The sequence below is a fragment of the Artemia franciscana genome, chromosome 2 (assembly GCF_032884065.1).
Source record: "Artemia franciscana chromosome 2, ASM3288406v1, whole genome shotgun sequence".
Classification (NCBI taxonomy): domain Eukaryota; kingdom Metazoa; phylum Arthropoda; class Branchiopoda; order Anostraca; family Artemiidae; genus Artemia; species Artemia franciscana.
This window is the reverse complement of record NC_088864.1, coordinates 59,483,646-59,511,410: the sequence shown is the minus strand read 5'-3', so window position 1 is coordinate 59,511,410 and position 27,765 is coordinate 59,483,646. Positions and strand designations below refer to the sequence as shown.

Below are 27,765 nucleotides of genomic sequence, written 5' to 3'. Positions count from 1 at the left end.
TAAAATACGCCCTTCTCCCGTTGAATTCCCTCTGGACAATTCAATCCTAGCTGATAATCCACCCCCTCCCCGTAAAATTTCTTGAGAGCAATTCAGACTGAAAATTTTTCTCTAGCATGCTTTCATTTAAAAGACTTTAATTCCTAATAATTCTTTCAATCACTCCGGAAACTCCCCCCTTCCATAGAATTTTTTACCACGAACTGTTTGATGAGAACCAAACCTATATATGTGAGATGAAGTCCGAATGTTTTCGACCGAATGCCTTGCGTAGGGTTTTGATTAAGGCAATTCCAATGGTATACTTTTGTTTTGATCCATTGCAGTTTTTAGGGGGTTTCAGGCTGTTGCTTTTTGTTCCTATTGGCCTTGGTTCATCATCTACCAGGTTACAGCCACCGCTGCAACCACGATACTGTGTCGACTGCAACTAGATTGTATACCTACAAAATCACAGCAGCCTGTAACCATTACCGCTTTCTTTTCCTATACCAAATTTACCTGGGCTAGGATACCATCTATCCATATTTCTACCAAGCTGGGCATTAAGGTCCCCTTGTAAATATACCATATTTCTACCCTGCCTATTTGCTCATGTAGCTGTAAGTAAAATTCATCTGAGTCCCTACTATCTCCAATCATCGGCTCTATAGATGCATATAATAAGATGACTGATATGCTGCACTTTTTAGTCGTAGAATGAGGGGCTAGTATTCTTTTAATAATACATTACCGAACTTAGATCAATAGGGGCATTACGATCCAATAATAAACCATATTTCTGGTAGGAGACCACAAGCCTCTAGTAAACCATATTTCTATCAGTAACCCTGTCTAACCCTGTTGTACAAGAGTGGATTCATGCTCTGCTTGACAAAACGGGACCCAGGGTTTGATCCCAGCCGCAGCAAGGCTAGGCGTCAAGCTTGCTCCTTGTCCCTGTAAAAAGAGACCTAGCAAATGAACTTGGATTCAACGCCCTACACGCCAGCAATGGCTCTGGAGGATCTTCATCGCTTTTTTATCTTTAACCCTGTCTGTATGTTCAAAACTCATTACAATAACTACTCTCTCCGTTCGTCGGTTTAAAAGAGGTAAATACTACAGTGATTGATATCCTGGACTTTTTAGTCCTAAAATGAGCAACTCACTTTGTATTGTTAATACCTTCCCAATCTAAACGAGACTTAGTAGCTTCCTTATCAGGGTTGCAGCGGTAAATACCGTCCAGTATAGCACGAATCCATGCCAATAGTAAACCAAACTTAACGAATTTGAAATCAAATCAGATTTTAAAATAAAATCAAAATCAAAATCAGATATGCATTTCTGGAACTCCATGTAAGTCCAGTTCGAAGCGTCATAATTCATCAGTCAAAATGTTGGTGCTATAGCTGCTTTTTAACTTTGTAATATTCCAAGTTGTAATTTTCTTATTGTTTAAATTACTGAACTTGTCATTTTATCATTAGAATATCTATGGGTAATTCAATCTCAATTATCAGCTAATGTTATCAAGTTAAGATCGTAAAGATTTTGCAAAAGGTCTGGGTACCGCAAGAATTAATTTGAAAAAAAAATTCTTAACTGACTATTTAGCTAGCAAACAGCAGGTTATCATGACCAGCTAAAAAACCAAACCTTTAACTTTTGACATGTCTACTTCATTTATTTGTGTTTTTTCTTACTTCCGACAAGACACAATTTTTTGGATTTTTTTTAAAGCCTAAGTCAATCGTATGCTTTCAGCATTGTTCTGCACATGCTTTTTTCCGCTTCTAGTTTAGTTAGTTAAGCTATTTTCCAGACCACAAAATACTATACACAAAAATACACATACACTTATCCAGTCTATAGACTTGTAAAATAAAATTACTTTGTGAGAAACAATTACCATGTGTGGATTCGGTAATGGTAATAATTTTCGATTCGTTAATTGTAAATATCATTTCAATTAGTCTTGATAGTGAAATGTTATTTTGAAAACAGATTCTAATTGTATTGCAAGAGCAACACTTTGGTTTTGTCCCGGTTTTTTTTTCCTATGCTGCCGATGTCGGCTTATTCCTGGAAACTGGTAAGGGTCTAACCTGTGCGGTTTTTACGGAAAGTGTGGACCTCAGGCCGGATTAATAAATATGGCATTACATTTTGGAAAGCTCCACAGAACTCTTGCCAGGGGCCAAAAAGGATGGTTTTTGCTTGTCTACGAGCCAGAGCCTATGGTGTGTGAAGTGAAGTGGAGTTATGTAGCCTAACTGAGAGAGGAGTATCTGAAGTTGTGCAGCCTTTCGTTTCAACAAATCATGTTTCTGCATTGGAGTGGAAAGCTCCGTTCTAGCAGGCAAGTAGGTAGGCACCACTTTCAAATTGAAGATGGATTAAAATCTATAAGTATTAAATATACGCGGCAGTTATCCGACCCCACAGCCAATATATCTTCTTTGAGTGATAAATAGAAAAATTTACAGAAGCAAAAAAGGGACACTTTCCCACGTGCTGCCGTGATTTTCGCTGGGTTTATCATTTGTTTTTTCGGACTTGGGATTGAGGTAGAGAAATGTTATCAGATGTATCTCTTAAACTTTAAAATTTCTGTCATTGCTAAGAAAATTGGAGCTTATCTTATGCTTCTTTCTAAGTGGTGACGTTAGAAAGTTGGCCTACGGCAAAAAAAAAAAAAAAATCAACTTTTGAACTAAGACAGATAGAATTTTTTTCTAAGGCAATCGATAGCTCTTGATGAGATGATCAAAGTGTACGTCATCCATTTTTGATACAAACATTCCTTCATGAGATATACTAGTTTGAAAGTTTCAAGGGGTTGACAGCTTTAGTAGTAGGGTACACAATGAAACTAAAAATAAGCCTATACCAATTGTGAGACATGTAGGGGAATTGTAAGGAAAGGTCAGTTGTTAGCTCATAATCATCTTCGGCAGCTAGAGGTTTGCAAATTTTGCTATTTGGTGTAGCTATTATTTGTTTCCAGTGTATTTGATGATAAGACCGAGTTAGTTCCAGTGGTAAGACATGTAGGGGACTTGTAAGTAATATTCGTCTGTTAGGCTACAATCATCTTTAGTGAGAAGGAGTTTGTAAGGAGTTTGTAACTTTTGTAGTTGGTGTAGCCTACCCATATTCACTGTAACCTAGAATTAAGTGTTAACTCAACGGGTACAAACGATAACGAAAAACAACGAGGCAGTTTCGTAATAATTAATAGAGTGTCATCTATGGTATTTTGATCCAGAAAAGTTACGGATAGCTTTATAATACCAACTAGATTATATAAGATATTGTTCCAAGTCTTGATCCGTCACGATGTGTACGATTGAAAAGGATAAAGTTCAACTGGCTGCAAAATCAATTTAGTACCTTCTTTCGATATTCTTTCGTTATTGTTGTTTTTTCAACGCTGAGGAATAGCCTTTGATTATGTGATTACTGATTGCGTTCTTCTTTGAACATAACGTTTTAAAAGCTTCGATAGGCTAACAACTTCAGCGTTTAACCGATAGCAAAGAAACAAAACCAAAGTGTTGCTCTCGCAACACTTTATTCGGCGAAGCCGGACAAAGGTTGCCGCAACACTTCACGTTGCTCAGGCAACGTAGGTCTAGTTAATATTTAGGAGAGCCTTAAAACCCTCAAATTGGCGGTGTGACAAGACATAAAGTTCACTATTGGAATCGTCATTATCAAAGATGTCATAGCAGCCCCCCTCCCTACCTTTTACTTAACTTTTGCCTATGTTCACTTGATAAGCACTTTTTTCTTGCATTTATCTAAAAACTAAAAGGTCCCTAAATAAGATTAGTTTCACACAGAACTTAAGATAAGCGGTATTTGTTACAAATAGGAGAACGGCTACTTATCTGAACTTTTTTTCAGTCTTACGATATTTTTATTTTTTTTATTTTCAGGAGGACCTGAGACCCTACCTTTTCGTTTTTCTGCACAGATGTTTTTTTTTAAACCAAATTCAAAGTTCCTCCTCATATATTAAGAAATCTTTCAAAAGTTTTGGAATATTTAAACCTTCAAAATTATAACATATTTGAATACCGCTTGTATCTTTTCTAATCAAATCCCGGCAGATCAAATTCAATGTATTAGAGCTTTTGAGGGTACTATTACATAGCTACAAAAACCGCCCCCTAGTTAGTGCCACTAACTAGTGGCACTAGTGGCACTAACATTTATAATCAGCTTTCGATGGAAGAATCTTTGTATATTCGTCTACCAATAAGGGGAAAATCATACGTAGTTCTAAATAAAGAAGGTAAGGTTTTAATGATTTGGCAGGTTAGTTCCTTACTGGAGGTAGTCTGTAATTAGACTCCCAGGAGAGTGGACAAATTTCCTTCTAAACATCTTCTCTCAATATAGGACATAAATTATCCACGAAGCAGAGGATCAATTAAATTCCGCTCTAAACTCCGCTCTAAATTCCGCTCTTGCACAACGCCCTTGCTCCAAGTGAACAGTTTAACTGGCACCAGCAGCTTGCAAACAGCAACTGTTCCTTCCTCAGCAGCAGAATGTAACACTGCATCATTCCAAGAATTAGAGGCATTTATATTGCCACCCTTTGAAATCAGTTGCTTCTTCTTGCTTAGAATCATGGTGTAATGGTGTGTTATTCCGATAATTGGAGACATTTATATTTATACTTCTCGTGTTGTGCTGAAGACGGCCCTTGGACATAGGGCCGAAATATCCACTGAATTGAATTCCACTGTCTTGGAAAAAAAAAGAAATTCCCTATTGTTTCTACTTTGTGTTTGTTTCGTTGTTATGTTTATGTGGGATGTGTGTGTAGAAGCAAAAATTACAACCTTTCTTTCGCCACCAAAAGGCTACCAAGCAATGTTAAATAAGAAATTTTTCTTAGTCGTGGGAACAATCGGTCTACTGTTAACAAACAAAATTTTAGGCTAGCAATTCAAATCACGCAGGAAATTGAAAAAAAATATCATAAGCTAGGAAAAGAATTCTGCATATTCCACTAGCCCATCCCTTAAGATATTTCTAAGAAACCAGCAAATTGATTTACCCATTAGCTACTGCTTTAAGATTCCCATTTGTCAACAAGCACTAGAAAAAAAAGGGGAAACATCAGTGCTATCCATGCAAGAATACAATAATCTTTGAATTCAAGATTAGGGGCGGTAAGTATATAATCAACAGGATTATTTCGATTTTACGTCATATCATTTGAGAATTTAATGGTGCACTTTTGATTTCGATTTCACATCATATTATTTGAGAATCTAATGGTGAACTTTTTATTTCGATTTTACATCACATCATTTGAGAGTCTAATGGTGCACTTTTTATTTTTCTTTCAACTAAGTGTTGGTGTGGGGCGAAATGCAAAAGTGCTCATCAAGAAAAACATTTAGAAAATTTTGATGTTTCCTAGCTGTCTCCAGTAGATATTAAATAAAAAAAAAAACAAGTTTTTTTTAAATGAAAGTAAGGAGCGACATTAAAACTTAAAACGAAAAGAAATTACTCCATATGTGAAAGGGGCTTTTCCTCCTCAACGGCCCGCTCTTAACGCTAAAGTTTGACTCTTTCTCTTAACTCTATTTTTAAAATAGTAAGAAACTTTAGCGTAAAGAGCGGGCCGCTGAGGAGGAAAAGCCCCTTTCATATACGGGGTAATTACTTTCATTTAAAAAAACTTGTTTTTTTATTTAATTTCTGGACGTTTTTGAATTAATGCATGTATTGATCTTGGCTCTCCGCACATAAATAATTAAAACGAAATCTGCATATTAATTAATTGCAATAAATTGGAAGATTTTGAGAAAAAAGAGCGAAGGAGGAGGCCTAGTTGCCTTCCAATTTTTTGATTACTTAAAAAAGCAACTAGAACTTTTAATTTTTTACAAACGTTTTCATTGGTAAAAAATATAAGTGACTTACAAAGTAATTTACGTAGTGAACTTCTATATTCGTATATTTTTATTGCGTGTATGAGGGGGTTCAACCCTCGTCGATACTTCGCTCTTTACCCTAAAGCTTAAATTTGTGTCCCAATTCCTTAAGAATGACCTCTGAATCACAAAGGTCGTAGAATAAGTAGTTGAAATTACTAAAAATACATTAGTGTAGAGAGTGAGGTATAACGAGGAGGTAAACCCCTCTTAATTTTTGTTTGTTTTAAGTTTTAATGCTGCTCCTTACTTTCAGTAGAAAAAACTTTTCATATTTATTTTTTCATTGTTTTTTTTCAAATAATGCTTTGAAATTCTCTTCCCCCATGACAAGTTTTTCCATGGAAATATCCTCCCACGTAACCCCCCTTCAAATTCCCCCTAAACAAAAAAATACCCCTGAAAACGTCTGTACACTTCCCAGTAACCATTACTATATTTAAACACAGGTCAAAGTTTGTAACATGCAGCCCCTCCCACGGGGACTGCGGGGGAGTAAGTCGTCCCTAAAGACATACTTATTAGGTTTTTCGACTATGGTGAATAAAACGGCTATCTCAGAATTTTGATCCGGTGACTTTTGGGAAAAATGAGCGTGGGAGGGGGGCTAGGTGCCCTCCAGTTTTTTGTCACTTAAAGAGGGCACTAGAACTTTTAATTTCCATTAAAATGAGCCCTCTCGCGACATCCTAGTACCACTCAGTCGATACGATCACCCCTGGAAAAAAACAACAAAAAAACAAACAAACAAACAAAAAAACAAATAAACACGCATCCCTGATCTGTCTTCTGGCAAAAAATGTGAATTTCCACATTTTTCTAGATAGGAGCTTGAAACTTCTACAATAAGGTTCTCTGATACGCTGAATCTGATGGTGTGATTTTTCTTTAGATTGTATGACTTTTAGGGGTGTTTCCCCCTATTTTCTGAAATGAGGCACATTTTCTCAGGCTCGTAACTTTTGATGGGTATAACTGATCTTGATGAAACTTATATATTTAAAATCAGCATTAAAATGCGATTCTTTTGATGTAACTATTGGTATGAAAATTCTATTTTTGAGAGTTTCGGTAACTATTGAGCCGGGTCGCTTCTTACAGTTCGTTACCACGAACTGTTTGACGGTACGAAAAAGTACCCATTTCAATGCCGAGAGAAAAATGGAGACATGCCCCTGCAACTGACGTGAAAAAGCAGTTTCCTCGATATCAACATCGGGACGGGTGATAATCCGAAAAATTATATTTTTGACCATGGCAATTCTCAGACTGTACAAGTTATTTCAATTTGTGTCATGTTTGAGCGGTTTTAGGCTCGTTTTCGAAATGATCAAAAACGTGTTCTTATAACTACAGACTAATTATTAGTCAATTGAATCCACTTAGCAATTATCATTTCTGAGCAAGATTTTATTGAGAAATGGTTCGCACGAGAAAAAGCATTTTTAGACTTTTAGTTACTATTGGCCGTGGTTAAAACTCTGCACGAAGTTGCAGCCATTGCGGCAGCCATGATAATGGTTGTTTGTCCAGGTATTTTCCTTTTTCGGAAGGATATAGCAGTTTCAAATCTCCATTCCTTAACAAAAGCTACTTAACTTTAGAATGTTTAGTAGCCCATGATTATTCATCTAAAAATAATTCACCAATAAGACAGTTTACATTTTTAGACCAAAAGTAAAACAGTGTCAAAGTCCCACTTAGTCATTGTGAAGTCCTGTTGAAGTCCGTTGTCCCTGTTATGCTTTATCAAATAACCGCTTTATATGTCAGTGATTAAAATACTAGGAAGCCTTGGGCTAGAAGAAAAAAGTTATTAAGAAAATATTCAGAATTTAAGGGAAAATGGATGAGTGGTTCTTGTCCTAATCAAAAGGGGAGCAAAAGAGCGAGATAACCAGGTCGCAATTCTTCAGTTTTTCATTTGAGGTCTTTTGGGTCACTCTAGAGTATAATTCGTGAATAAAATACGATTATCCAGTACATATTTCTAGAAAAGCATCCAAAGAATAAGATAAACAAAAGCACATGTAGTGACATCATCTTTTTACTAGAACTAAACGTTTGTAGGAGTGCTATTTGGGCGGGGGATTGCCCCTATCCCTAACTATATCTTTCTAGGGCACCCTTTTAAGTATTTCCATTAACAAAAATACTTCCCCCGCCCCAATTTCTGCAGAAAATCATTTTTCACTTTGTAAATAAACAAAAATACTTGCTTCCCCCCATCCGAACACCCATTATCAAGAACTGGAGCCAATGCCCGTTTGCAACAATGAATACAGGCTGCATCGTATCTAATGCTCAATTTTCTTTTATTACAAAACTAAATACCTTGGGGTCTAGAACTTCGAGTATTCTGTCTCTTGCCAGTCTAACGTCTTCATCTTCTGTTCCACAGACTCGCACTTGCGGATCCTTTTTGCACCTGGGTCCATTGATCGGCAGCTTTATCGGATAAGATATAAAAGTATGAGTCTCATCCATAATCTGTAATCCAAAAACAAAATACTCTTTACACGGAAAGAAAAAAAGGGCACAACAGAATTGAGATAAATACCCACGGAAACGGAATCCGCTGGCGCCTTGACATTTCCGAACCTAGGAGTAAGTTCTGGCCAAAGGCCTAATATACAGCATAATGCAGAAAGCGAATGAAACGCTTCAGCACGATCTCCATGCGTCATGCATCTGCGGGGCTCTAGGCTTCACCTCAGGAAAATAACCCGCCGGAAAATACCCCCACAGAAAATACCCTGTCAACGGAAAATATCCCCAAGAAAATGCCCCCACCCTAGGAACATACAACCCCTCGCGGAAAATACAACCCAAAAATCCCCCTCGGAAAATACCCCCTCGGAATTTTGTTCTTTCATTTTTCCATAGGGAGAAGGAATTTGTCTACTTGTGTATTATCCGCCACTCCCTCAAGTTTACGCTGTGCACTTGTTAGGTGAACTTGTTGTTTTTGTATTTAATTACTTACAGATAGTATTTGCTTATGAGGAACATACGAAACAAGTGTTTTTTTTTTTAACAAATACTATCTGTAAGTATTTTATTAAAAGTATACAAGTTTTCCAACTGAAAGTAAGGAGCAACATCAAACCTTAAAACGAACAGAAATTATTACGTATATGAGAGGGAATGTCTTCTCGTCAAGGCCTCACTCTTTGCCCTACAGTTTTTTTTTTAGAATTTAAAAAAAAGCTTATTGTTCTAATTAAACAGCCATTGTGTTTCAGGAATCAAACAGTTAGTGTTAACGAACTGTAGTAAGGAGCGACCCGGCTCAATAGTAACCGAAACTCTAAAAAATGGAATTTTGATACCAATAGCTACATCAAAAGAATTGCATTTTAATGCTGATTTTAAATATATAAGTTTCATCATGTTTAGTCGTACCCATCAAAAGTTACGAGTCATAGAATCTTAACGAAAATCACACCATCAGATTCAGCGTATCAGAGAACCCTATTGTAGAAGTTTCAAGCTCCTATCTACAAAAATGTGGAATTTTGTATTTTTTGCCAGAAGGCAGATCACGGATGCGTGTTTATTTGTTTGTTTGCTGTTTTTTTTCCAGGGGTGATCGTATCGATCCAGTTGTCCTAGAATGTTGCAAGATGGCTCATTCTAACGGAAATAAAAAGTTCTAGTGCCCTTTTTAAGTGACAAAAAAATTGGAGGGCACCTAGGCCCCCTCCCACGCTAATTATTTTCCCAAAGTCAACGGATCAAAATTCTGAGATAGCCATTTTACTCAGCGTAGTCGAAAAACCTTATAACTATGTCTTTGGGAAGGACTTACTTACCCACAGTTCCCATAGGACGGGCTACAAGTTACAAACTTTGACCAGTGCTTACAAATAGTAATGGTTATTGGGAAGTGTACAGACGTTTTCAGGGGGATTTTTTGGTTGGGGGAGGGGTTGAGAAGAGGGAGGTATGTTGGGGGATATATTTGGGGAACTTTCCATCGAGGAATTTGTCATGGGGAAGAAAATTTTCATGAAGGGAGCGCAGGACTTTCTAGCATTATTTAAAAGAAAACACAATGAAAAAATAGATATGAAAAAGTTTTTTCAACTTGAAGTAAGAAGCAGCATTAAAACTTAAAACGAACAGAAATTATTACGCATATGAGGGGCTCACCTCCTCCTAATACTTCGCTCTTTACGCTAAAGTATTTTTAGTAATTTCAACTATTTATTCTACAGCTTTTTTTATTCAGGGGTCGTTCTTAATGAATTGGGACAAAATTTAAGCTTTAGTGTAAAGAGCGAGGTACTGACGAGGGGGTGAACCTCCTCATATATGTAATAAAAACATGAGAATACAAAAGTTCGTTACGTAAGCTAATTTATAAGTTGCGTATATCTTTTACTAATAAAAACATTCGCAAAAAATTAAAAGTTCTAGTTTTTTTTTAATTCAAAAAATCGGAGGGCAACTAGGCTTCCTCCCCCACTCCTCTTTTTCTCAAAATCATTCGATCAAAACTATGAGAAAGCCATTTAGCCAAAAAAAAAAAAAAAAAAAAAAAAAAAAAAAAATGCAAATTTGGATTTAATTATTCCTCTGCGGAGAGCCAAAATCAAAACATGCATTGATTCAAAAACGTTCAGAAATTAAATAAAATCAACGTCCCGCTCTTTACGCTAAAGTTTTTTACTGTTTTAAAAAGTAGAATTGAGAGAAAGAGCCAAACTTTAGCGTAAAGAGCGGGACGTTGATGAGGAAGCAGCCCCTTTCATATACGAAGTAATTTCTGTTCGTTTTAAGTTTTAATGTCGCTCCTTACTTTCAGTTAAAAAAAACTTGTTTTTTCTTATTTAATCGTAGTTAAAGAATGAGGACAAAAAGTCAGAACTTTAGAACAAAGAGCAAGGTCTTGTGGAGGGGGCAACTCCGTTCATATACGTGATCATTTCTGTTTGTTTTAAGTGTTGATGTTGCTCCTTACTTTCACTTGAAAATTTGTTTTTTGTTTAATTTAATCTCTGATCTTTTTAAATAATACCGGGAAAATCCAGTTCCCTCTCCATAAAAAAATCCGGTACTTGTGTATTATACGCCACTCGCTCAAGTTTACAATGTGTAAAACTCGAGAACAAACCGGCTTCTTTGTTAGTTTCTTGGTTACTTTAGAAAAGAAATTGGGCTATATATTTACATATTATGGAGGGGGGTGAAGTACATCGGGTCTGCATGTAAAACGTGTTAGGTACCATTATTCTGCATATTATGAAGGATGAATTGTTTTTTGACTTAGAACTGTCGAAATAATTTACCCCCCTCCCCCGACTTACGTGCAAATATATAGCCCAAATTATACATTTCCCATCTATTCTGTCACTTGTCTTTGTCTTGTCTCGGTCTAAGCTGAAAGAAACTAACAAAGAAACTGATTTGTTCTCGAGTTTTACACCGTGTAAACTTGAGTGATCGGCGTATACCAAATTTAATAATACACAAATACCAAAATTCCTTCTCCCGACTAAAGAAAACAAAAACTCAAATAAAATTCTTGAATTTGAAAAGCCTTATTTTCCACGAGAGGTATTTTCCAGGTGGTATTTACCGGGGGGAGGGGGCTATTTTCCACAGGATGAGGGGTACCCTTCGGTGAGGTATTTTCAGGGGGGTATTTTCTGGGGGGGTTATTTTCATCGCGGGGTATATATATATATATATATATATATATATATATATATATATATATATATATATATATATATATATATATATATATATATATATATATATATATATATATATATATATATATATACAAACAAATACAAAGTAGAAACAATAGGGAAAATCTTTTCAAGACAGTGACTGTGACAACAAGGACTGAGTCCTGGTTGAACTTCGTTGAAGTAAGGATGCTAGGGCTGTTTTTAAAAGAGTTTTTAAAAAATATCAGTAGTTTTAATTCTCGCAATTTAATGTAAGTTTATTTATATATACATATTTTCTCTCTCGTTCTCGTATTGTGCTGAAGACGGCCCTTGGACATAGGGCCGAAATATTCACAGAACTGATTTCCACTGTCTTGAAAAGATTTTCCCTATTGTTTCTACTTTGTATTTGTTTGTTATGGAAAGGCAGTGTGGTCTTTCCCCCCCCCCACAGTTTTCCTGTTAAAAAAGATATATCTTTAAAATTGTGGAAAACTTGGAATTCCGGTAAATCTAATAGTCTCTTAGTAATTTTTGGCTTTATAAATGTTAGAAATTATCTAATTTACTGCTGTATTTGAGCAATTATAACAATCATTTTATTGAGTTGTTTTATTTTTTGAAAAAGCTTTTTTATTATTTGAAAAAATAGAGTTGTGACAAAGAGTCAAACTTTAGCGTAAAGAGCGAGGCGTTGAGGAGGGGAGAACCCCTTTCATATAGGGAATAATTTCTGTTCGTTTTAAGTTGTAATGTCGTTCCTTACTTGCAGTTAAAAAAACTTGTTTTTTTATATTTAATTCTATGAAAAGAATATTCTTCTATGGGAAGAAGTTGATCAGAGCCGCTCGACTTTGGTGGACATATTATTAGTCTTCTTCTTTATGTCTTACTGAACAGAAAAATTACAGTTCAAACATATTTAACTGATATCAGAAAGAAAAAAGATCGCAATATGAGCGGCTTATACAACAAAGGCAGTGAACAACAGGCCTTGAACAACAAAGACAATGACAGATATAATGACACAATTTCCTTGTTATCTAGGTATTTCAGTAGAAGGTTTTGCTAATCACCGTATGTTCCAGCCCCATGAACGGCAAGATTTTTTTTTCTATTCATAAAATTGCAATTTACGAATTTGCATCCAATATACAATTACTTACGGTAATAGAAAGATCTTCACTGTAAATCCTCCATTTGGTGGGAACGATTATGAACGGCTTATATACGATTTAATACTCATGAAGGAAGATTTTAACAGATTTATTATACAGAGAAATATAGAGAAAAATATATAGAGAAAAAACTAGAGAAATATATAGAGAAAAAACTAGAGAAATATATAGAGAAAAAACTAGAGAAATATATAGAGAAAAAACTAGGGCTTTACTGATAAATGCAATGGGCGCCCTAAACGCCTGTAATATCAGCTTATTCCACTAAGTTAAGATACTATTGAAGATTTTCGCTCCGTTCGCGATTCGTACCACTATGCCTGGAGCTGGTTTTCTACCTCCAGACTGATAACACACCCGGGGCTGTATCCAGGGGTTCAAGGGGTACCCAGCTGCACCCCCCTTCCACAGAACATTTCTCATACTGGTAAATTGGTCACAAAATGCAGATAAAAAGACTATTTCTTCTAAAACTAAAATATATTTCTTCTGCTCGTAAACGGTTTTAAAAATGGAGGTAAAAAACCTTATTTGAGATTGTTAGGTAAAGTCCATAAGAGTCAAGCCCCTTCTTTGCAATTGTTTTGGTAATCTCTCCATGACAAGCATTCCTTGGTAGCTCCCACCCCTCCCAAAAAGAATCACGGATAAATGTTTATCAATAAAACTGGTAGAAAATCCGGTTTTGACTTGGTATCAACATTGTCAAATCCAGGAATGATCTTATAACTTAAAAGCTCATAAAAAGGAGATCATACCTTTTTTAAATTTCTACCTACAGCCAGTGTTGCCAAAAAAGTGCAATTGTTTCATTTTTTTTATTCAATTTGGAGATCACAGTACAATGCGTTATATTTGGAAATTTTTTGGTACAATAAAATTTTTTGGTGCATTTTGCTTTCACTTACTCCTTTCTGACTTGGATATCTGTTCAAGTTTTAGTTTATTAAAAAATTTCAGCAAATTTTTACCCTGCTGTTAAGATGGTACAAGTAAATCTTTTCAGTTCAATTTTAGTAGGAAAACTGGTACAGTTTATTTCAAAGCGTTGGCAACGCTGCCCTAACACTACTATAGCATAATCCAGCTGTTAGAGAGAATGCAATATTCTTGGAATTTTGAATTGAGGACTCGCATTCATATATTTTGAACATTTGCTGTCAAGAAACAATAATACCTTTTTAAAAAACTTCTCTGCAGCACTTCCATTTTCCACCATAAGCATGGACTCCAACTTCCGCCGGTCCACACGAAAACGATCTTCGAATTGGTACCTTGACCTTGACTGAGTCTCAGCGTCTTCGGTTCCTGGAGGAAAATCGTCCCGATCAAACAGCTCGGAATTAGTGTCGTCTCCAATAAGCCCCATATTAGTTTATGCACTTGGTTTACTGCAGAATACTAAGGAGAAAAGGGCAAAAATATAACATGCCGACTAATAAATGCTTGCAAACAAATGATACAAAATGTTAAACATAATAAAAACAAATACACAAAGACAAGAAAAAACAAATTTTACCTAAAGTACAAAAACAAAATATGGACAATACAAATAAATTAAACATGTCTAAGCGAAATCCAATATGTTTATCTAAGGTAGTGTTAATAAAAACATTATCATTAAGAAGTAGTTTTCGTAGAATATAATTTTTCAATCTATGCCCTACAAAACGCTGAATTGCAAAAACTCTAAGAAGAGATGCAAGCAAGGAACGACGCAGCTCAATAGTAACCGAAAGTCTAAAAAATAGGCTGCAAAGAGATTGCATGCTGATTCCAAATATACAAGTTCATTAAGTTTAATTTTACCCATAAGTAGTTTGCGTAGAATATAATTTTTTCAATCTATGCCCTACAAAACGCTGAATTGCAAAAACTCTAAGAAGAGATTCAAGTAAGGAACGACGCAGCTCAATAGTAACCGAAAGTCTAAAAAATAGGCTGCAAAGAGATTGCATGCTGATTCCAAATATACAAAGTTCATTAAGTTTAATGTTACCCATAAAAGGTTATGAACATGAGAAAATATGCCCAATTTAAAAAAGGGGGAAACAACCCTTCCCCCCAAAAAAGAAAATGTATTATAGTAAATTCATTATGCTGAATTGTCCTTGAAATCCTAAGGCTAAATTCTAACCTGAACATAGTTACTGATGAAGGTAAAAGTATACATATGGTAAGTAAATAGGAATATCAGGCACGGCGGGGTTCCTTAGAAAAATTAACCCCCTTTCTCTCCAGAAAAATCCTTAAAATCAAGTTTAAAGCTAGATTTTGACATTAAACATTCAAGGGCACCCTTCCTCATCGGACTGGTCGCCATACCCCTAGATTGATGTGTGCCCTCATACATAGGAAAAAATCCTAGCTTCACTTAAGACCAAAAATGAATGTTGTTTAAAAATGGTAAAGGAGCAGAGATAGAAAAAGTACTGCGTCTTTTGGATTAGTTCTTAGTGGGTATTGAACATATTGAGAAAAAAAAATGTAAATTGCAAACGGCAATCAAACAGTTCATGGCAACGAACTGTAAGTAAAGAGCAACGCGGCTCAATAGTAACCAAAACTCTAAGAAACAGATTGCATGCTGATTCCAAATATACTGATGCATTAAGTTTAATGTTACCCTTTCAAAAGTTACGAGCCTGAAAAGAATGTCCATTATTAAAAAAGGGTGAAATAGCCCCCCCCATCCCAATAAAAAAGTGTTTTGTCGTTCTAACGAAAATCACACCATCAGAATCAGCGTATCAGAAAACCCTTTTGAAGAGGTTTCAAGCTCCTATATAAAAAAAAATGTGGAATTTTGCGTTTTTCTTTTTTTTTTTGCGGGAAGAAAGATCACGAATGTGCGTTTATTTTATTTTATTTTTTCCAGAGTTGAATGTATCGAGCCAGTACCTCTAGAAAATTGGGGAGACGGCTCATTTGATTGGAAACCAAAAGTTCTAGTGTCCTAAGCGTCAAAAGTGACCGAAAAGACGCCTGAAAAAAATTGCTCAATATTCAAAAAAAGGGTGAAATCCCAACCCTACCCCGCAACAATCACAAAAATGTATTTTGGTCTTAATGAAAATCGCACATCAGACTCAGCGTGTCAGAAAAGTCTTCTGTAGAAGTTTCAAGCTCCAATATATAAAAATGTGGAATTTTCCGTTTTTTTGCCGAAAGAAAGATCACGGATAAGTGTTTATTTTATCTTGTTTTTCCCAAAGGTGATTGTATCGAACCAGTGGCTCTAGAAGATAGGATAGACGGCTCATTTGATCGGAAATCAAAAGTTCTAGTGCCCTACGCGACCGAGGTGAGCAAAACGATTAGAGCGTAACCAGCCCCCTTCAGCCCCCTTCCCACGCCTCCTTTTCCCCCAAAGTCGTTCGATCAAAATTTTGAGATAGCCAATTTGTTCAACAAAGTTGAAAGGCCCAAAAACTAGGCCTTTTGGGATAACAAGACCCCCAGCATGCCGTTGGGAAAGGGTTATAAGTTACGAAATGTGCCCATTGTTTACGTGTAGTATTTTTTTATGGGAAAACAGGCATTTCTTCTCTTTTTTTTGAGGGGGGGGGACCTTACTTGGGAAATTTTCCATGTAGAGGGAAGTTTCCAGGAGTAAAATTTCCAGGGGAAGTTTTATACCGGTGGAAATTGCTGGAATTTTTATACGGAGTTATTTTTATTTGTCTTTACTTTCTCGATTCATTTTCACATGTGGGTATGTCCTGGGAAACTTTTCAATGGGGTTGGAATTGTCTGGGAGATTTTTCCGTCGAGAGGGGGGATTTTCCAAAGGAGAAATATTACACGGGGAATTCAGCGGGAGGATTTCTTCATAGAGAATTTTCAACGGAAGCAACTTTCCACTTGGTGTGGGAGGATTCCCAGGAATTTTTTTCCGCAGAGAGGGAGATTTCCAACAAGATTTTAAAAACGATCAAAAATTTAAGTCTTTTTCAAAGAAAATTATTCTAGTGACAATATTGCAGGAAGAATCGTCCGCAAGAACTTTTCTGGTGGGAGTTTTCAGTGGTAATGGAATTGTCTGGGGATAATTTACTTGGGAGGAACTTTACTTAGAGGAGTTTTTGGCAGAGGAAAGTAATTTTTCATGAAGTGGAAATGGATTTCCTGGTAATATTTAAAAAAACAAAAAAGATTAATTAAAAAACAAGAAAGTAACGAGCAACTTTCCAACTGAAAGTAAGGCTCAACATTAAAACTTAAGACAACATCAACGACAACATCAACACCATATATGAAGGTGGGTTTACCCCTACTCAATATCTCAATCTTTACACTAAAGTTTGACTTTTGTCCTAATTCTTTGAAAACGACTGCCATAACCCAAGGGTCACTAAGTGGCCTTTTTTTCTAATAAGATTTTGCATAAAGAGGGAGGTATTGAGGAGGGGACAAGCCCCTCATGTACTGAATAGTTTCTGTTTGTTCTGTTCGTAAGATTTGACGTTGCCCCTTATTTTCGATTGAATATTTTTTTATTTAATATATTTAAAAAAGAGGAGACTAAAACATCGTAATCTTCAGAGTTAGGGCTAAATGTTGAATAATAAAAGTAACTATGAGATGATTCTAGAAGGGCTAAAAAGTAAAGGAAAAGTAGAAAGACTTAAACATGCTGTAACTTTGAAAATAGGGCTAAGTTGTAAAGGGTGAAGTTATTGATAAAGATAAGTAAACTGTAAACGGCAATTGTCTTTACAGAATGAGTGAACAGTGGAGATGAAAACCTCCCTTGTCGCAGGTAAAAGATGAATTACAAGGGTACTGATGGAAAATAAATAAATGCTAAATGGTAGTGGCAATTATCAACGTTATAACACGCCAACTCTTTCAAATAAGGACTAAATGACAAAATACAAAAGTTGTTGATAGGATATATAGATGGTAATTGATAATGGTACTTATTAAGTGACGAACTAGGGAGCCTAAAATCAGGCTTCATCTTTGGAATTAATTTTAAGTCGTGAAATAATTCAAAGGCTACGGGAGAAAACGGAATCAATGGGCAAGTAAAACTCTACTACGCTTGGATGATGCCGATTATTTGAGCATCCTAGATGAAAATGTTAGCAAAATAAACGAATTTTTGGGCGTTTTGAAAAGGGTGCAATAATTGGTTTAAAGAATAATTTTAAGAAGACAGTTAAGTCGCTAAGACTGCGAATAAGGGAAGGTGAAGAGGAGATGTTGAATAAAAAGAAGATTGATCAAGTAAAATTAATTTCACGTAACTATGTAATATTGTCAGTAAACACGGTGGGTGTCCTGAAGATTTAATAAGTAGAATAGCCAAGGCTCAGGTTTTTTCTCCAAAGTTAAAAAAAAGTTTGGAAGAACTCCGTCTGGCTGAACGTTTTTCAAACAGTAGCCTAAACTGTACAAGAAATGGGGTTCAATCACGTTTTTTAGGGCTATAGTGAGAGGTATACTGAGGTGATTAGGACACGTTCTGTGAATGAAGGATGACATATTGCCAAAGATTGTCTTCTTTGTCAACCATCTAGGGGCAAAAAAAAAGCAGGTCATCCTTGAATGGTGTGGGAGAATGTAAGGAAAGGTTAAAGGTAAATTGGAGTTTCTTAAGAAGTTGTAAAGAAATAGGCTTTGAATAGGTTGAGATTTAGGAGAAGCGTGCGTAGTCGTGTTGGCCTTAGGTGGCTCAGAGCTGCAGTGAGTTATTAGTAGTAGCATTAAGTAAAACGATAAAGGTCTTGGTAAAGGTACATGCGTGAAAAAAGAAAATGGTACTACAAAAAATAGTAAATGAATGTATACTGCAAAAATACCATATCAGTGAAATTTTGGCGACATTTTATTTCAACCTGACAACTTAGCTTTGCTTACTCCCTTTTAATAGCCATGAAATAAATTAGTTTTAATTTTTTCAATCAACAGAATAATTTTAACTATTCATTATTTTAAACTGCATATTTTTGCTGATGAATATTTCTAGCGCTGCAGCAAGTAATGAGATAAAGTTAACATTTAAGTTTAAATAAGTTTGGTGTTTAATCTTTGTATTAAAAAAATGTTGAATATCGTAACCAAGGGCACATTGGCTACGATGTGGGGGGGGACCTTTTCCAAGGAGAACGGGGGGGGGGAACAAAGGCTTTGCAAAGTGGCTCTTTTCCAAGAAAGGTTACATTAAAAGCAGATAATTTGCCCTCTTTATATATATTATCTTCTTCCAGAAATGGTCGTAGTAGGGGGCAGCTGGATTCCTCCCTGCGGGAAACCTTGATTCTGATTCCCGAAAATAATATATTCCTTATCTTCCAAATTGTAAGAGCTCAGTTTATTACCATCATCCCTGTTTACTGGGAGATTGCTTTTCCCTCTGAAAATAAAATCCTGGAGCGCCCTTTCAAAAACTTTTATATTAAGAACTATCTGCAAGTTGTAAAGCAGTTAGTAATAACAAGCTGTGAGTAAAGTGCAAGGCGGATCAATAGTAACCGAAACTCTAAAAAATTTGATATCAATAGATATATAAAAAGCATTGTTTTTTTTATGCTGATTCCAAATATATAAGATTCATGAAGTTTAGTTTTATCCATCAAAGGCTACGAGCCTGAGAAAATTTGCCTGATTTTGAAAAAGGAGGAAACACCTCCTAAAAGTCAAGAAATGTGCATAAAAATCACACCGTCAAAATCAGCATATTAGAGAGCCCTACTGCAGAGATTTCAAGTTCTCATCTTCAAAAATGTGGAACTTGGTATTTTTGCCAAAAGAAACATCACGGATCCGTGTTTACTTGTTGTTGTTTTTTTTTCTTTTCTATTCTTTTTTTCTTTCCCCCAAAGGTGATCGTATCAAATCAATGGTCCTAAATTATCTGAAAAGGGCTCATTTGAGCGAAAATTAAAAATTAGCCCTTTTGAAGTGATCAAAAAGTTTGAAGGGCATCTAGACCCCCCTCCCACGCCCTTTTTTCACCAAAGTTTTTTGATCAAAATCGTGAGATAGGCTTATTTTTCAGGATAGTTGAACGGCCCGATATCTGTGTCTTTGGAGATAACTTGCCCCCCACAACCCCTGGGGAAAGGTCAATATGAAACTTGGTCATTGTTTGCGTCGGCTATAGCGCTATTATTGGAAAGTATGCATATTTTTTTCGGTTCGGATAGAGGAGGGTAATTTTTTTACTGGGGTATTTTCCACGGAAAGAATTTTTATGGGGAAGGAAATTTCCGGGAAGTGAATTTTTTAGAGGAAAGTTTACACAGTGAATTTGCTAGAATTCCTCTACTAAATTCTTTTTATTTGTCTTACTTTTTCTTTTCTGACCCAATTTCACATATAGAAATGTTAAAGGCAATTGTCCAGGGCAGATCTTCACCTTGACTGAATTGACTAGAGGATCTTTAAGTGGAGGGGGAGCTAGATTTCCTGGCATTATTAAAAAAAAAAATCAGAAATTGAATTTACAAAACGAGTTTTTTCAACTGAAATTAAGGAGCAAAAGTCAAAACTTGAAACGCACAGAAATTATTACGTTTATGAGGGGGTTTGCTCCTTTCTTAATACCTTGATTCTTACACAAAAGTTTGACTTTTTGTCCCAAGCCTTTCAGACCAAATACTGAAACACAAGGGTTGTTTAAATAGAACAACAAGAAGATTTTTTGAAAATACTAAAAACTTTAGCATAAACAAGACAAACCCACTCATATACGTAATGATTTCTGCTCGTTTTAAGTTTTAATGTTTCTGCTTACTTTCAGGTGAAGAAACTTGTTTTTTTTATTTAGTCATAATAACGAATGAAATCACTAAGTGATGGTACAAAATGCATAATGATATATAATCATAATATATGATTTTCAGAAACCGGCGTTTACCCCCCCCCCCCTCCGGAAAATATCCCCTGTAAAACACCCCCCGGAAAATCCCCCCTTCCGCTGAAAATAGCCTCCGTGGAAAATTCCCAAGCGAAAAATACCCCCTCGAAAAATATCTCCCCCCCAAAGAAAAGTAAAGAGCTCCATTAAGCCAAAAATGAGTAGAAATAAGTTCAAATAATTTTGAAAGCTTAAAACTACCACAAATCACCATCAATAAATAAATTAAACCCAGAACGAGCAGAAATTACACTAAATAACCGAGTCAAACTCAAAACGAGCAAACATTATTATGAGTAGGGCTGACGACCCCACTTCTTCTCAAGACCAGAACATAGTTTGGATTTTACTGAAAACAAAATGCATTTTAGATTTTTTTTTTCTTTTGTAAAGTGTAAATTACTTTCTGGTCTTAAGAAGACATGGGGGTTAACAGCCCTACTCGTTTTAGTTTTTCTCGTGTTGAGTTTGACTAGGCTATCTATTGTAATTTCTGTTCGGGCACTTCTATGGTGTACCCACTACCACTCAAGAAGTGAAGTTAGGTTAATAATAATAAATGTACCTAATTATGATAAAAATATGATAATTTAGAAACAAATTTGGGCTATATATTGGCACAAAAGGGAGAAGGGGGGTAAATTACAATGGGTGTGCATGCAAAATGTGTTAGGCACATTATTCTGCATATTATTAAGTAAGAATTGTTTTCTGACTTCACACGGTCAAAATAATTTACCCCCCCCCCCGATGTGCAAATATATAGCTCAAACTATATATTTCCATCTATTCTGTCACTTCTCATTGTCTATTCTCAAGCTAAGGTGAAAGAAACTAGCGAAAGAGACCGGTTTACAGTGCGTCAATGCATGGACAACTTGAGCGGTAGTGGGTATCAAACAGTTCGTGGTAACGAACTGTAGTAAGGAGCGACCCGGCTCAATAGTAAACGAAACTCTAAAAAACGGAACTTCGATGCTAAAAGATATATCAAAAGAATCGGATTTTTATGTTGATTTTAAATGTATAAGTTTCATCAAATTTAGTCTTTGTCATCAAAAGTTATGAGCCTGAGAAAATTTGCCTTATTTTGGAAAATAAGCGGAAACCGCCCCTAAAAGTCATAGGATCTTAACGAAAATCACACCATCGCATTCAGCGTATCAGAGAACCCTGTAGAAAAAATTTCAAGGTCCAATCTACAAAAATGTGGAATTTCGTATTTTTTGCCAGAAGACAGATCACGGGTGCGTGTTTATTTGTTTGTTTTTTTTTTGTTTTTTTTTTCCAGGGGTCATCGTATCGACCAAGTGGTCCTAGAGTGTTGCAAGAGGGCTTATTCTAACGGAAGTGAAAAGTTCTAGTGCCCTTTTTAACTGACCAAAAAAATTGGAGGGCACCTAGGCCCCCTCCCACGCTCATTTTTTCCTAACTATGTCTTTGGCGATGACTTACTCCCCCACAGTCCCTGGGGGAGGGGCTGCAAGTTACAAACTTTGACCAATCTTTCATACAGTAATGGTTATTGGGAAGTGTACCGACGTTTTCAGGGGTATTTTTTTGGTTTGAGTGTGGGGTTGAGGACAGGGGGCTATTTGGGAGGATCTTTCCTTGGAGGAATATTTCATGGGGGAGGAGAAATTCAATGAAAAGGGCGCAAGATTTTCTAACATTACTATAAAAATAAACAATGAAAATATAAACATGAAAAAGTTTTTTCAATTGAAAGTAAGGAGTAGCATTAAAACTTAAAACGAAAAGAGATAATTCCGCAAATGAAGGGTTCTAAAAATACTTACTCATAAAGAGCGAGGTATTTAGGAGGAGATAAATACTTCGCTCTTTATGCTAAGGTATTTTTAGTAATTTCAACTATTTATTCTACGGCGTTTCTGATTCAGGGGTTATTCTTAAAGAATTGGGACAAAACTTAAGATTTAGTGTGAAGAGCGAGGTATTAGCGAGGGGACAAACCCCCTCATATATATAATCAAAAATATAAAAATATAAAAGTTTGTTACGTAAGTTAATTCTTAAGTTACGTATATTGTTTACTAATAAAACGTTCGTTAAAAATTAAAAGTTCTAGTTGCCTTTTTAAGTAACCGAAAAATTGGAGGGCAACTAGGCCTCCTTCTCCACCCCTTATTTCTCAAAACTAAGAGAAAGCATATTTAGCCAAAAAAAGAATTAACATACAAATTTCATTTTAATAATTTATGTACGGAGAGCCAAAATCAAACATGCATTAATTCAAAAACGTTCAGAAATTAAATAAAAAACTAGTTTTTTTAACTGAAAGTAAGGAGCGACATTAAAACTTAAAACGAAGAGAAATTACTCCGTATATGAGATGGGTTGTCCCCTCCGCAATCCCTCGCTCTTTACGCTAAAGTTTAACTCTTTGCCACAATTCTACTTTTTAAAACAATTAAGAACTTTAGCGTAAAGAGCGAGAGATTGCGGAGGGGACAACCCATTTCATATATGGAGTAATTTCTGTTCGTTTTAAGTTTTAATGTCGCTCCTTCTTTCAGTTAAAAAAACTAGTTTTTTTTATTTAATATCATACAAGTACCTCTGTTCGTTTTGGGTTTCATTTGCTTATTAATGGTGATTTGTGGTAGTTTTACAAATGGAAAATAAGAAAAACTAACTCGCAGAATTTGACAACACTCTCGTCCATATAAACTTAAACTATAAGAAATTGTTGATTCCCAAAGCCAACTATGCTTTCAAAGGAAAGCTAAACCTGCTCATTTTTCCACCAAAGTCACCGGATCAAAATTCTGAGATATCCATTTCATTCACCATAGTCGAAAAACTTAATAACTTTTTCTTTGGGGACGACTTACTCCCCACAGTCCCCATGGGAGGGGCTGCAAGTTACAAACTTTGACCTGTGTTTACATATAGTAATGGTTACTGGGAAGTGTACAGCCGTTTTCAGGAGGATTTTTTGGTTTGTGGGGGGAGTGTTGAGAGAGGGGTTACGTTGGAAGATCTTTCCATGGAGGAACTTCTCATGGGGGAAGAGAATTTCAATGAAGGGGGCACAGAATTTTCTAGCATTATTTAAAAAAACAATGAAAAAATAAATATGAAAAATTGTTTCTACTGAAAGTGGAGGAGCAGAATTAAAACTCAAAACGAGCAGAAATTATTACGCATGTGAGGGGTTTACCTCCTCATAATTCCTCGCTCTTTAAGCTAAAGTATTTTAGTAATTTCAACTATTTATTCTACGGCCTTTGTGATTCAGGGGTCGTTCTTAAGGAATTGGGACAAAATTTAAGCTTTAGTGTAAAGAGCGAGGTATCGACGAGGTATGAGACCCCTCATATACGCAATAAAAACATACGAATATATAAGTTCGTTACGTAAGTTAATTCGTAAGTTACGTATATTTTTTACTAATGAAAATGTTCGTAAAAAATTAAAAGTTCTAGTTGCCTTTTTAAGTAATCAAAAAATTGGAGGGCAACTAGGCCTCCTCCTTCGCTTCTTTTTTCTCCAAATCTTCCGATTAAAACTATGAGAAAGCCATTTAGCCAAAAAAAAAATTAATATGCAAATTTCGTTTTAATTATTTTTGCAGAGAGAGCCAATATCAAAAAATGCATTAATTCAAAAACGTCCAGTTTTTAAAAAATGTAAAAAACAAGTTCTTTAAATGAAAGTAAGGAGCGATATTAAAACTTAAAACGAACAGAATTTACTCCGTATATGAAAGGGGCTTTTCCTCCTCAACGCTCCACTCTTTACGCTAAAGTGTTTTACTGTTTTAAAAAGTGGAGTTAAAAGAAAGAGTCAAAATTTAGCGTAATAAGCGAGGCGTTGAGGAGGAAAAGCCCCCTTTATATACGGAGTAATTTCTGTTCGTTTTAAGTTTTAATGTTGCTCCCTACTTTCTTTTAATAAACTTTTTTTTTTTTATTTAATATCAACATGAGTCAAAATCCCGCACGGACAATCTCGAGCCTATTACCTATAAATCATTATATATTCAGGCCTAAATATATTATGCTATCACGGGGAGACAACCCATGGTAGATAAATTAGCTGGAATGAAGTTATTCAGCCCAAAAAAGTCCACTTAAACAAACCAAATCCAAAAAATATCCATTAATTAAAATCCAGTGTAAATGCTGTGTCTGAAAGAATGAGAACAGTCAGATAAAAATATGATTTAAAAATTACTTAAAAACGTAAATACAATGGACTGAAACCCAAATACATGATAACTTTCAAGCAAGAACTGTATTACTACAGCGTTTCTTGTGGTTTTACTTATAGCCTAGGACTATACCCCTCCCTCCAAATGGGAAGGGGCGCATTGTAACAACGGTGACCATTGTATTGGAAATAATGTTGATTGGTGAATCTAAAGGTACTATTCTCTTGTTATTATAGTGTTTTCTTTAGAGGAGCTCATAGACTGGAATGTTAGTTTTTTGCTATGGGTTTTCTATCTTGATGAGCTTACAATTTGCCCCGTACTAACCTTACATTTAAAGAAATAGTTTTAATGCATCCCTTGGGCATTACTTGAACGCCTTACCATGTCCTTTGATAAATTCAAGGTAATTAACTAGGCACCTAAAATTTAAAGGATTTTCCTTTGGTAAATGAAAGGGGATTGACTAGTTTCAACTCATAACAAAATATTATTCTTATTAGAGAAACTATGTTTACATTCCTTTTAATATGGATCTAAGCCCCAAACCCCATCTTACGCCTTAATACCGGCCTAGGCTTAACAATAAGTTTAGTGGAATTCATTGAAGATTATATTTATTCGCTAACAGAAACCCTGGGCTCCCACATATACAATTTCTTTATGGTGAAATATCGCATAATGAAATCGGACATGAAATTTGTATGTTAATGTGATAATTATTATAGGGGGTCACACTAGACAATTTATTTGCGTCCAATTTTGAAAAAAAACAGCATATTAAACTAATTGAGCTTTTCAAAATAGCTGATGCCAAGACCTATATCGTGTCATGTGTGGGTAAGGGACTGGGACGCATAAACAATGTCAGTAACGATGACACTTAAAAATAACTGTAAGTAAGAAATTAAAGCGTATTCATTTTCGTCTTTTTGATTTATGTTCTAGGTTAGAACAAATTGACTACTCAAAAATACCCCTGCTAGAATCAACCTGCGCCGTGCTAGTCTAGAAATGTAGCTGCTACGCCCAATGAAGGCGTTTTTGTGCAGAGCCCAGGATGTAATGCATTAAACGAAAAAAATGGCCTATATTTTTGAAATTATGCCTAGCCATCAAAACTGGCCAACAAATTTTACCTCCAACATTTTATTTATTACTTCAACTTCCAAGAATTTATTCCATTGCTTTCATTACAAGCAACCTTTTCTTATGGTCTTATTCAGCTTTAGAGTAAATTTTCCAATAATTTCCAACTGACAAAATCAATTTTTCAATATCCATTTGGATTTTCCACAGCCTATTGATTTCATGTGATTTATTCATCGAAATAAATGGAGAAGTTGAGATTCATGAACTTGCACGATACTTTGGAAACCGGATAGATTTTTACCTAGGATTCCCACACAGTTGCGATATTCGCATGTGTGTTTGCCTGTGAATACCTGTATATGTTGGGAACCCAAAGAAGAATCTACCATTCAATTCACCATTCAACAATATTTCCAAATTTAAACTTACTAATTGCAAACATCGTAGTGGTGTTTCAGCCCTCTTAAAGGTTAAAGCCTTTTGCTGCATACAAAACTTTTAGGATTTTTTCTTGCTGAATTTTCTTTCGAATGGACATTATGAATCAATTGTCGACGGAAGATTAATGCAGAAACAAACCAAGGTAATTCTCTGTGTGATCTTGGAGGGAGCTGAAGGGGCGGTTCAAGAGCTAGGTGGGGGGGGGGGGGGTACAAATCAATGATGGTAGCGGTACTTACGCGTTACAAACCACTCACTCCATTTTACACCACGTAAAACTCGAGAACAAACTAGTTATTTCGTTAGTTTCTTTCAGCTTAGCGTGAAAAAAGACAAAGACCAGCCACAGAATAGATGGGAAATATATAGTTTCGGCATTATATTTACATGTTAGGGGGGACGGGGATAAAGTATTTGAACAGTTTGAAGTTAGAAAAAATTCTTACTTCATAACATGCAGAATAATTGTACCTAAAAAATTTATATGTTATATTATATACAAATTTATATTTATATATTAGGGCGGATGGGGTTTTTACGCAGCGTATACTTGAGTGAGTGTCGGATGACACACAAGTACCGTGGTAGCGATTTTTGTATTAGGAAAGAATGTTGAATGGCAAATTTAACTACATGCCTGTCTCTCTGTTTGTGAATTAAATAAAAAAAACAAGTTTTTTCAACTGAAAGTAAGGAGTGACATCAAAACTTAAAACGCGCAGAAATTACTTCGTATATGAAAGAGGCTGCTTCCTCATCAACGCCCCGCTCTTTACGCTAAAGTTTGACTCTTTCTCTCAATTCTTCTTTCTAAAACAGTAAAAAACTTTAGCGTAAAGAGCGGGGCGTTGATGAGGAAGCAGCCTCTTTCATATACGAAGTAATTTCTGTGCGTTTTAAGTTTTGATGTCACTCCTTACTTTCAGTTGAAAAAACTTGTTTTTTTTATTTAATTTCTGAACGTTTTTGAATCAATGCATGTTTTGATTTTGGATCTCCGCAGAGGAATAATCAAAACGAAATTTGCATATTTTTTTTTGGCTCAATGGCTTTCTCATAATTTTGATCGAATGATTTTGAGAAAAAAAGAGCGGGGGACGAAGCCTAGTTGCCCCCCGATTTTTTGGTTAATTAAAAAGGCAACTAGAACTTTTAATTTTTTACGAATCTTTTTATTGGTAAAAGATTTACGTAACTTATAAATTAGCTTACGTAAAGAACTTTTGTATTCTCATGTTTTTATTACATATATGAGGGGATTCGCCCCATCGTCAGTACCTCGCTCTTTACACTAAAGCTTAAATTTTATCCCAATTCATTAAGGATGACCCCCTGAATCACAAAAGCCGTAGAATAAGTAGTTGAAATTACCGAA

At 35.6% G+C, this 27,765-nt stretch overlaps 1 protein-coding gene across 2 annotated transcripts in view; it reads right to left on the bottom strand.

Moving 5' to 3' along the window:
* The window catches only part of LOC136043859 (protein bicaudal C-like), a 73,609-nt gene that overhangs the window by 44,308 nt on the left and 1,536 nt on the right, over positions 1-27,765 (bottom strand). Inside the window, exons 2-3 of one of the 2 annotated variants that reach the window (XM_065728808.1) lie at positions 13,991-14,214; positions 8,283-8,438 (exon numbers count right to left, since the gene is read on the bottom strand). In XM_065728808.1, the coding sequence (XP_065584880.1) occupies positions 8,283-8,438; positions 13,991-14,182 (348 nt within the window). In that variant the 5' untranslated portion in view covers positions 14,183-14,214. The remainder of the gene's footprint in view (positions 1-8,282; positions 8,439-13,990; positions 14,215-27,765) is intronic. The other variant, XM_065728809.1, reaches the window with a different exon arrangement.